The sequence below is a fragment of the Adiantum capillus-veneris genome, chromosome 28 (genome assembly GCF_014529385.1).
Source record: "Adiantum capillus-veneris isolate H3 chromosome 28, ASM1452938v2, whole genome shotgun sequence".
NCBI lineage: Eukaryota > Viridiplantae > Streptophyta > Polypodiopsida > Polypodiales > Pteridaceae > Adiantum > Adiantum capillus-veneris.
The window spans coordinates 133,136,528-133,148,730 of record NC_140958.1 but is presented as its reverse complement, the minus strand read 5'-3'; the positions used below and the strand labels follow the sequence as shown (position 1 = coordinate 133,148,730).

General features: G+C 44.0%; 1 protein-coding gene across 1 annotated transcript in view; it reads left to right on the top strand.

Moving 5' to 3' along the window:
• Nucleotides 1-11,389, top strand: part of LOC147421333 (lipid-binding serum glycoprotein family protein) — a 55,106-nt gene extending 43,717 nt beyond the window's left edge. Inside the window, exons 2-6 of the mRNA XM_086505186.1 lie at nt 5,872-6,011; nt 9,473-9,824; nt 9,992-10,240; nt 10,353-10,478; nt 10,967-11,389. Of these exons, the coding sequence (XP_086361312.1) occupies nt 5,872-6,011; nt 9,473-9,824; nt 9,992-10,240; nt 10,353-10,478; nt 10,967-11,146 (1,047 nt within the window). The 3' untranslated portion in view covers nt 11,147-11,389. The remainder of the gene's footprint in view (nt 1-5,871; nt 6,012-9,472; nt 9,825-9,991; nt 10,241-10,352; nt 10,479-10,966) is intronic.
• The last annotated feature ends 814 nt before the right edge of the window (nt 11,390-12,203 follow it).

Below are 12,203 nucleotides of genomic sequence, written 5' to 3'. Positions count from 1 at the left end.
TGACTCTATGTCGATGACGACGATGCGACGACGACACGCTGAAAACGTAGATGCGGAAATCTGCGTTTTCCGGGCTGAAGCTACAAACTTCGCGGGATCTGACCGTGCGGCAAGGAACTATTGCGGGAAGGTGAGATCTGCGAGGTTTGGGTTTTGTTCTGCGATGTCTGACTGCTGAAAACTGAAAACACTGATGCTACTGTGGATCTTGTTGCGTTGGAACTGCGAAAACGTTGAGGTGTCTTGTAGATGCAAAAACGCTAGGGCTGAAAACGATCTTCTGCTGCAAAAACGCTAAGGTTCCTGCTGTCTTGTGGTAGCCGAGGCTGATCTTCTGAACAAACCGCCAGGGCTGGTCTTGATCCCAAAAACGCAGCATTCAGCATTCAGCAGATAAAGATTTGCAGATTTCAGCCCTTAGAGTTTTCAAATTTCAGCCCGTCTCGTCATCGTCCTCATCGTTGTCGACATCGTCGGCAAGTCCAAGCATTGTAGAGATTTGTGCAATCATAAGTAGATCACTCTCGCCATAGAGAGTGGGGCCTTTGGAGGAGGGTTTTACAACGTCCCTGGTGTCGTATTCTCTTCTCTATCTCTCAGTCTCATGCACCTTCATTCATAGTGTTCACCACTTTGTTTGTGTCCATCGCACTCTCTCACTAAAGGAACGGAAAAAGCAACCTTGGTGTGAGCGCAAGGCCGCCAAGGGGTGCGCCCGCGGAGAAAAAGCAGAACTCGGGTGAAGAGAAGATCCTTCTCTAACACAGATTGCAAGCAACAGAAGAACCTCAAGAACCTTAAGAACTCAAGACCCTCAAGAACCCAAGAACCCAAGACCCACAAGAACCCAACTTTCTCGTGAACTTAAGAACCCAAGATTACAGTGTATGGTCATCACTCAAAGCGGAATGAATACTTCGCTTGGAGGTGATGAGTATGAGAGAGTTGACTAAGAATTTTCCCCACCAGGAGGTTTTTTCGACCCTCCCCCCTCCCCATCTACGCCACGAGTTGTACCAAATCCTATGGAGGCGATGGTCAAGTCGATGTTGGAGATGATGGCACAACAACAAGAAACGACTCGCGTTGCGATGGCACAACTAGAAAGAAAAGCAGAAACAAGAAGCGACTCGCATTGCTTTGGAACGTGAGCGCGATGCACGAAAGGAAAGAAAAGCACAAAGAAAGGAGGAAGCGGAAGCAAGACGAGCGGCCTTTGAGGCATATCGTGAGGCTCAAAGAGACCTACGCACTCAAGAATTGGTTCGACAGGTTCTTGCCTCGAAGTCCGAACCAGTCAAAGATGTTGGTAGTTCCTCAAGTGGCGCAAGCCGTGATTCGGACTCCAACAACCCAGTCACAGAGAACATCCAGTTCAGTAAGTATGATGGTAAGGTGGATGCTACGGTTATTCAATCTTGGTTGCATCAATTTAATGCTTATTTTGCGACAACTAAGAAGATAAGGATAGCAAAGTTTTGACGGCAGCTATGTACCTTGCCGGTGATGCCATCAATTCATGGCAAGAGGCACAGTTAGCCACGCACCTAGAGGAAGTCGACGAATTCACGCCCCTTTCCTTCAATTGGGCTGATTTCCAAGGTAAGCTCAAGGCGCGGTTTATGCCACCTCAGTACCTTGCACTTTTGAAGGACGATTGGCGCGCTCTCAAGCAAAATGGTATGCTAGTTATGTCTTTCTCTAATCGTGTTTTGTAGCCAGGTACCCAATTACGCAAGTCGGATGATGAGCGCAAAGAGGCATTCCTTTATGGATTGGACGAGTATATCAAGTATGATGTTGAGGTGCTCGATCCAATCGATCTCAACAAGGCGGTAGCGATTGCTCTCGCACAGGAGATGAAGCACAACAAGGGAAAGCCTAAGGAGAACAAGACTTCGACAAGTATCTCCCATACTTCTCAGAACCCTCAGAATGGTAAGAACGGTAATGCTTCTAATCAATCTTCCAACAGTCTCTCAGAAAAGAACTCTCAAAATGAACCTAAGGGTAAGGCTAACACAATTGCTAAACCTAAGCTCACTCCAGATGAAAAGGTAGCACAAGGAATTTTAGGAGGATACATCACGTTTGAAGAGCAAAGCACTTATTCTAAGGAAGGTCTTTGTTTTCATTGTCACATCAAGGGTCACATAAAAAGAACATGTCCTAAGCTTGACTCTAGTGAATCTAAAGAATCCACAGAACCTAGTTCCTCTGTCTATGCAATAAATGAGAACACGAGTGTGCCCCAAGTTTCTCCTGACCCTCCCATTGATGAGTCTCTCATCAAATGTTATGATCATATGACGGGGCAGCGTTTTGTCATATTGTTTGACCCAAGTAGTATGCATGATGTGATTAGTCCCTCTTGTTGAGAGAGCCCGCCTAGAGGCTAGTCAGAAATCTCCTCTCGAGGTCTCTGGTTTGGCTCCCGGTATGGACTCTCTCATCATGAAAGAGAGCCTTGATGTGTTGTTTACAATTCAACAAGTTGCTTTCCGTAGAAATTTTTCTTTCTCCTCTCTCAAGATGTGATATGATTTTGGGCATTCCATGGTTTCGTGAGCATAACCCTCTCATTGATCGGGCGGACAATACGTTCACTTTCAATGTCAAAAGTGACTCTCCCATTTGTCATTTGTGGAGAGCAAGTTGTTTATTCTCCATCTCTCATTCCTAATGTGCAGGCGAAGATTGAACGGATTCACGAGAAGGAGACTCTCTCAGTCTCTTCTTCTCCAAAGCATGATACACAGGATTTGCATGATGATAAGCATGATGATTTGAATGATAATGACAAGCATGATGATTTGCATGATCAAGATGTGATTTCTTACGAGCATGATGATTTGTATGACCACGATGTGATTGTTCACAAGAATGATGGATTAGTTGATACTGTTTCTTGTGAGGCTAACCTCATTGCAGATTCAATCAATCACGAAGAACCGATTTTGGCTCTCGAGCCTCGGTCTAAAGAACCCCCACAGGAAGTACTATGTGTTCGAATGATTTGTCAGCACGTATTGTTTGAGTGTTTCATTCGTGATCGTTCCTGTATTTTAGTGAGCGTCTTTATGTGATTCCTTTTCCTAGACATGACATTTTATACGTTGAGCACGTTTCACTCATGAATGAGCACAAATGTATGCGGATTTTACATGAAAAGCTGAAAAGTATGCATTCAAGGAAGTCACATTTCATGTCTCTTCCTTGGCACGACACAGTTGTAGAAAGGCACATGAAAGTATGAGCACCAAGCATGGTTATTTCCGTTGTGAATTGCCATAGTTGATTGCTTTAGATCAGAAGAGAAAGATTCGATCTCATTGTTTGCGTGTGTGTGGTGAACGGGTTAGCACTCCGTCTCTTTGTTCATCTACATTGCATGCACAGTCTTTGAGGAAGACAAGATTTTTTCCACTCACTTTACATGGAATGGGTATGTTCATGTTTTTGTGTTGGAAGCGGTTTCAAGAATTTTCAGCCGTGGAGATTCTTGAAGAGGGAAGAAGCATGACTTTAGACGAAGTTGAAGCATCGAAGGAGCCACAGGAGACTTTGTGTCGCTTTCGGCGCGGCCCAAAGAAGTAAGCGTTGCAGACCTTTATGAAGTTCAAGTATCGCACGACCCACACATCAGAGTGGGCCGGCGACGAGTCCCTTCCAGGATTCCGGATGCTATTGGCGATCTTCCTTGACGCCATACAGTTCGGTACCGGTACCTCACTTTGAAAAGGAGGGGATGTCATGTGACACATCCAACCCTATGTGTCCGTGGACAAGCTACAACAACATGATCAGGGTTCAGTTCAGTCAAGTCAGTCTAGAACAAGAAGTGATCTGGCACTTTTGTGAGTCTGTTTGCAGACCGTGCATGTCCAGACACTTAGATTAGATGCATATCCTTTGGTTGCACACAGCATGACCATCAGATTCCAGTTAGATCCCATCAATAGCATTTTTACAGTGCATAGGCCTATTTTCTCTATTTTTTGACATTTTTCACTTATTATTTTCAAGTGACTGTTGTTGGAAAGTAGGTAGGGCAATTTTGCTAAGTTTGTATAAATAAAAACCTAGCGCTAGCACTTTCTGGCAGAAGAGGCAGTAGGAGCACCTTGCTCAACAGACAACTTCTCGGCAAGACCCCCCACATCAGCAGGGTAGCGTTTTTGCATCTGCAAGGACCTAGCGTTTTCATCTACAGGCAGCCTGGCGTTTGTGCACAGCAGATCAGCCCCGGCAGCAGCAAGACCCATCAAGACGCCTAGCGTTTTGCATTTACAAGACAACCGGCAGCAGCAAAACCATTTTCAGCCCTAGTGTTTCTGCATCAGCATAGCGTTTTGCAGATTCCCCGCGACGGAACATCAAGGAAATTCAGCGTTTTCAGTTTTCAGCAGCTAGCACTCGTAGTAGAAGTCCCGAACCTCGCAGATCTCACCTTCCCGCAACAGATCCTCGCCGCACGGTCAGATCCAGCGTAGTTTGTAGATTCAGCCCGGAAAACATAGATTTCAGCATCTGCGTTTTCAGTGCGTCGTCGTCGCATCGTCCTTATCGACATCGTCACTGACATAGAGTGAGAATTCAGCAGATAAAAATTTGCAGATTTCAGCCCGTCTCGTCGTCGTCCTCATCATCGGCAAGTCCAAGCATTGTAGAGATTTGTGCAATCATAAGTAGACCACTCTCGCCATAGAGAGTGGGGCCTTCGGAGGAGGGTTTTATAACATCTCTGGTGTCATATTCTCTTCTTGATCTCTCAATCTCATGCATCTTCATTCACAGTGTTCACCACTTTGTTTGTGTCCATTGCACTCTCTCACTAAAGGAACGGAAGGCTCTCCCTTCCGTAAGTAAAAGGAACCTTGAGCACAGTTCGGAGCACTCATCTTGAGCAAAGTTCAACATTCATTCCGCTGCACCTTACAGTCTTGAGTTCAACTCTCATCGGATAGATCTTTGAGGTCTCTTGGGATAGCTTCCTACGACGTTAAAATTCTCTTCTTCTCTTCTTCTTCTTCTCTCTCTCTCTCCCCAATCGCTTGAGTATATGAATTGCATTTAAAAGTTAGTTTACGCTTCCGTCTTATGTGACAACAAATTACGATGGATTGGCCAACGCTATGTGCGGGTGTGTATTGTCAGCTTTGGCTCCGCAACCACTGATATTGCAATTCGCCATGTCAACAGTTTGTCAGAGACAAGTGAAATTACTGCACAAGTCTTTAATGATAGAGAACTCAACAACAAAAAATGGAGTAGCATATGCAATTACTTTGACATGAGAGGGGGAGTTCCTCTTTGGGAGGGCTAACTCCTAGGATAGGAGCCCCTGACGGTATTTTTTTGTTTACGAATCAAGAGAGCGGTTGCATGCTGGTACAACAACTTTTCCTCTTATAGGTCCTGATGGCCCAAAATGAAAAGCAAACACTTGAAAGACTGGGCCCTTGGAAAACCCTGACCCAATGCACATCATGGAAATAACATGGCTGAAAAAGTGATTTAAATTTTGGCTACACAACCACATCGTACTGCCTGACTGCGACGTCATCAACTGCCACAACATGGCTAGGACAGCACCTGCCATATTACCAGTCCACCATATTAGCACTCTACCACAGCAAGTTATCACCTGGTGACAACAGCCTTGTACTAAGGAGTAAAGAGGTTGGAATTTTTTTGTGATTGCTTGGGGCACATGCCAAGTGTTTTGCTTCTTTTAATGGTTCTCATTCTTAATGCAGGTTGTGTGAGAATTTAAATTTCGTTTAGGTTAAACAATACTCAAAACTTGCACGAACATTGTAATGTTTTTGAGTTTTTGCTCCAAGCTAATATGTAATGTAATTTTGCAAGGTGGTAGGCATGCAAGCTGGTGTGTCTCTTGGTGTGCGAGAATATTTGGGAACATTGCATATGAGTGTCCTTCAATGTGGAACCTATATTGATAACCTCGAAGTGCAAGTCAAGGGGGAAAGCTCTTGGCTTTACCAATGGTAAGCTACTAAGGTTATTGTGAAATGTTCTCTTTTGCTTTTATTATGACTTAATTTCTTAGCTCTTGCCATGTACTTAGTGCCTCCCACTATGTTCTAAGTTCTTCATTAGGAAGAGAATGGGGTCTAGGAGGTTTACTTTTTACATTTGTATGGATTTTTGTATTTTAGAAATGATTTTAGACCATTCTAGTGTTTTGTCTAATTACAGGTTGGTCTTTAGAAAAAACTGCCAAGATCTTGAAACATGTAACTTAGTGCTACATCCTTTTGAGCTTTTCAACGTTTGGAATATTTTTCATACTTGCTAATTTTGCTTTTTTGTTGATGGCTGAGAAACTATGCCCATTTGGATGTAACATAAGTGGTTCTGGCTTTGGTTGCATGCTTACAAGCTCATCATTGAAGTTGTTTGTGTTTCTTACAAAACTTTGTCTGAATATGCTAGCCCAAATGGGCAATCTCCTTATGTGATCATGGATGATGATATTATAGAGTACACGAGAGTGGGATAGATCATGTTAGCTGGGGACTTTAATTCAAGGACAGCTTCTTGAAAGGTTGCCCTTTTTGATACATGAGGAGAGAAATTCCGTGAGGACGATCATTCGGACCTTGGCATTGAGAGAGTTTCCAAGGATTCAAGTAGATGAACAGTATGGTAAATATCTCTTGCAGATTGGAGCTAGGCGTGGGTTAGCCTCAACGGCATAGCTAGATGGCGATTGTCAGGTGGATTTACATGTTACCCACATTGGTGTGGTGCCAGCACAACGGATTACACACTCGCCTTGCTTGCTCTTATACCATGTATCCAAGAGCTCTCTGTTTTAGCAAGACCTATTGGAGTTGCTGCAGATCACACATACTTACCTTTCATGCTAGACTACCGCTATACTATGCAGCCCATGGATAATGAGCAAAGACGTTCTTACCCTAGATAGAAATATTCTATAGCGACAGATCATGTCTACACTTTTGAGATCTTTGGATTGCTAGTGGAGGTGGATACCCTTTCTCTACCCTAGATCACACTCTCACACTACGAGCTATCATTGAGGAGGGCAGATTTTGTGGGAGGAGGCTTTATTGTAGCTTTATGGATTCCCGCAAAGCTTTTGATACAGTTCTGACGGCCCGGGGGCAGATTGATGTGCAGGTTGCAGGAGCAAGGAGGGCACCAGGTGCCAACGGAAAAGAACAGATGGAACAACCTTCATACACTTCAATAACAATTGTACCGAAAGAGATGCATGACGCACGATACGCGGAGTGGCGGCGTTCCATCCTGAGAGAACATTGGCCCCAGACCCTGGCGCCCCTTTCGGTATGTCTTTATATTGCTTCAACTCAATACAATGGCGGCAACACGTCTTTGCACCTTCACGCAGAAGCATGCCCGAGAGTGAGCCCTCGCCACATATTTAAAGGCCCTTGGCCTGAAAAGGAGTTTAATGAAAAGCTGGAAGTCTGGCCTCCCAAAAGCTAGCACCCTCGGGGGCTGTCCGTATAACAGCGCCACGTCCTCAGTTCCATAAAACACGACGTCTATACAGTGCGGGTCCCATAAGTTGGTTGAACTTCAATATTTGGCCCACTCGGCGAGGATCTGTAAGTCGATGAAAACTTCATCTTCTTGTGCTTCTTCAAGGGTTTAGGCCCCTCGGCTGGGATCGGGCTCGGGTCTTCAGTGGCTTGACACATCAGGAGTTTGTGACATTGGGAGTGCCTGCAGAGCTCATATGGGGGATCATGGCCTTGTACAAGACAATTACAAGATGAGTGTGTACGTCCCAGGGGATGTCAGAGATTATTCACTCCACCATTGGGGTGAAACAAGGTTGCCCACTATCCCCCACTCTTTTGGGCATGTATATGGATGAGGCGTAAGACTACATAGAGAGGGAGGGTGACAGAGAAGCATAGTTGGCAGGGACATGGATACCACTATTGTTGTATGCGGTTGATATTGTGCTTATTTCAGATTCACTTGAGGGGATGTAGTGCCGTCTTGATGCGTTACACACATGTGTGCAAGATATTGGTATGTTTGTTAACCTTGGGAAGACCAAGGATATGGTATTCAATACTACAGAGCAATGGGTCAGGCGATCAGCACCCAATTTTACTTATGGACAGGACCGAGTGGAATATACAGATATGTACACTTAGCTTGGGGTGGTTTTTAGTGGTCCGATTTGCTCCATGAGAGCGGCAGAGACTAGATTGACTAGAGCCAGCTTTGGGAGGAGAGGATGTGTTCACAAGCTCAACTCTAAGAGCCTTGCACCAAGCTATGGATTTTTGATACTTTGGCTGCCTCAGCGATGGTATATGGAGCGCAAATATGGGGACCCTCAGTAGATCATCATCATAGTGGTCAACATGGACTTAGAGATGGGTGGTGAGACATGGAGAGGCCACTTAACTCTCGGAAGATCGAGGCTAAGCCCTCGGTTCCCCATGCGATCATCCAAGCAGAGCTGTTTGCCCCTCTTCTGGTGATGGAGGCTCTTATGAGATTAGTGGCATTCATATGCACCTTATGGGAGCTATTGCGAGATCATTATGCTCGGCTGGCTCTAAAATCCTCACAGCACTTGACAGCACAGAGAGATACATCATGTTGATATACACAGATGGCAGCATGGTTTGAGCTACATGGTTTCTCTATGGACACGCTCCCCCCTCTCTCTCTCTCTTTGACACAGGGGGAGGTCACTAGACTTATATGACAGGATTTGTTTCAGCCGGATACCCAGAGGACCTTAATACAGCCTATATAGGAGCTGGGCACGAAGATGACTGCACATAGAGAGCATTTCTCCAACTCATAGAGGATGGGTTCTTATCTAGGCCTGCCTGCATGTACACTCACTTGTCCCATGGCTTAGGATGTGCTATTGGAAAGATTCGGACATCATCACACCAGTTGGAGATTGAGATTGGCTGATTTGGAGGTGTGTCAACTGAGGCCAGGCTGTGCCAGTTGTGTCAACTGAGGCCAGGCTGTGCCAGTTGTGTCAAAGAGTGCGAGAGACAGAGCTCTGCTATACATGCCTCTTTAGAGAGGGTTTTGGGCCTCTATCTGGAGTTATGAGATACCAGGATCAGAGATGTCTTGGACTCTATTCACTGGAGATTCAGTGACATCGAGTAGGGTTATTGAGAGAGAGAGAGAGAGAGAGAGAGAGAGAGAGAGAGAGAGAGAGAGAGAGAGAGAGGCTCACAGACCGGGAGACACTTAGAGACAGATCACAGTGTTCTTCCATCCACAGATTGAGCAGAGACATACAGGGCATATCACTAGCAGAGGTATATCTTTTTAATGTCAGCATAATAGACTGCTGGTAATATTGTATTGTGGATTATCACAAGTCCATACTTTATAGATGAAAGTGGGCTTTTCCTGATTTAATCTAGGCATTATTGTACATTGCTCTTGTCTAAATCCATGACAGGCTGGTAGATGGGTTGGAAGAGCGAATGCGGAGTACCATTGAAGAGCAATTAAATGAGCAGATTCAAGAGGGTGTTCAAAATCTGAATGCGTTTTTGCTTCAGACATCCCAACAAGTGCAAGTAGATGACACAGCAGAACTCAACTTTACTGTTGTGTCCGAGCCTATCATCAGCCCCACATCTCTCAGTATTGGTGTGAAGGGACAGTTTGTAAGCCCAGGGTCAGAGGGCTTGGCCTCTCGCCATATCCCACAGCTGCCACCTGGGCTTGTGTGCAATGGCAGCACAAAGATGGTTACAATGGCTCTCAGTGAGTCAATTTTAAAGGACGGTGCTGCGATTTATTATAATGTATGCGTCTCTCTCTCTCTCTCTCTCTCTGAGACACACACACACACGCACGCGCACACACACACACACACACACACACACACACACACACACACACACACACACACACACACACACACACACACACAGATTTTCCTGCTGGTCTAATTAGGGATTTCTCTTTACAGGCAGACTTTCTTAACTGGCTGCTAGATAAATTGCCAGACCAAACTTTTCTGAATACGTCCAAGTGGAAATATCTGATCCCACAACTGTACCAGCAATACCCAAATAAGGAAATAACGCTACAGTTTAAAGTCTCAGCTGCCCCCAATGTCACACTTACTTTGGATGGGGTAGACGTGTCGGCAAGTGCAGAAATGCTAATTGGAGTTTCAGATAACGGGTCAAATGTACAAGTGGCTTGTATCAGCATTGTAAGCATACTGAAATGTGATTTTGTTCCTCATGTGTGTACTTTGGACGTGGTGCACCTGAAGCTTTCCCTTCCTTTATTAGCTCATTGCCCAGCTCATGTTTTTTCTGCAGATTGCCTCTGCATCTGGTTTGGCTGGCTTAAATGGAGACAACATAACAGGACAGGTAGTACTTAAGGATATAAGCCTTGATCTGGAATGGAGCAATGTGGGAAAGATTCATCTGACACTCGTCAAGGTAGCGTCTATTTTTTAATCCCCTTCTTTCAAGAAACAAAGGAAAAATTATTAATGGCCTTTGTTATGTTGGCAAGTGAATCTTTTTTTCTTGATGTTGGAAAACGCTGCCCAATCTGGAACCCAACATTGCCCTCTGTCTCATGTTGGCTTGCTTTTTCTCTGCGTGTCATCAATTTATCCTCCGTTCTCCATGCTACGCTCTCTCTGTATATTTCTGGCTCAATGGCAAGCTATTTCTTCTCACCACCCAACCTTTGTTTTCCTTGGCCATTACCCACTGAGCACCTAGCATTGCATACATTTAAAATTCCTTGACAGCACATGCCTGCTCCTGGACCATCTTGACGCTCTCGGCCAAGTCCTCACATTATTTTAACCTTCTAATATTTACCTGGACCATCTCGGCCGGGTCCTCAAATTCTTCTCCTAACATTTTCTTTCAAGAATGACTGGAAGAAGTATTAATGGCCTTTGCTGTGTTGGCAGGTGTTCTTGAAGACTCTTGTAAAGGATGTGCTGCTGCCGTACCTCAATATGAGTTTGAGAAGAGGCTTCCCTTTGCCTGTGATCCCATCCATGAAGCTTAAAGATTCGATGGTGAAATATGGGGTTGGCTATCTTATGGTTTGTACAGATCTAGAGTATGTAAAAAGCACTGGTCGCTAGGAAATAATGTATTGTGACTGTACATACATTAGACCATGCACGTATATTTGCAAGCTTTAAAAGGTAGAGTCTTTGGGATAGGGTTTTTTTTTTTTTCCATCTCCGCAAATTTGGCATTCTTGGTTGATTTCAATCTTGTAAAGAGAGCATTGTATATTGCAATTTTTGGCTATTTTTTTAGGCTTGTAAAGGGGAACATTGTGTTTTGTTTAAATAATTCATGAACAAGGTTGTATGTGGAGTGATCTAGAGTTATTTGACTGTTACTTCACCTCTAGTTCTTCACTCGCGTGTTCTGATTGCCAAGATTGTAGCAACTCTTCAATGCTTATCGAGTAAGTAACCGTGGGTTGGTTGGTTGAAGCCTTTGAGCAAAATAACGGTTGCATAGTCTTGAGAAGAACACCATCAACATTTGATTTTGTTGAAGTGCATGAGAGAGATCTAATCAAAAGAGTTTTCGGATGTCTTTAGAGACATCGATATCCAAATCCTTGTTTGTTTATGGATGGGCTGCTTGAGCAATGCGACTTTGCAGCTTATAGGCGTATCGAGGGAACATGTGCATGTAATACTAGTGAAGTTTTCCCAATAAGATAAGCCTCAATTATGCCAAATTATGCACTGAAGCACATAAATTGACTTTAATTGAGACATGCTTAGCTATTTATTAAGCTCTTAAACAAATCCATGATAGGGAAGAGGACAAAGAGATACTATTGAGAAAATGATAGGGTTTTACGATTTTATGGAGGTATGTATATGTACACTTTCATTGGTTTTTCATAGCAATGTTTGTTTCGCAAGAAATTGTGCACTTAAAGTTTTCTTAAAGAGTTTAAATTATAAGATGTTTGTGAGTTTGAAACTTAGAAATGCTTAGTTGATGGGTGTTGGTCTATAGATACATTATAAGTCTTCAGTTTTGCCTCTTAACTTGATCATCTTGATGCGAGAGGCTTTGAAAGAACAAAATTTTCCTCTTTGTCAATGTTTCCAAGATTTGTTTTTTATGATTATAATAAATATTTGGTTTAAAAACTAAGTTATGAAGCTT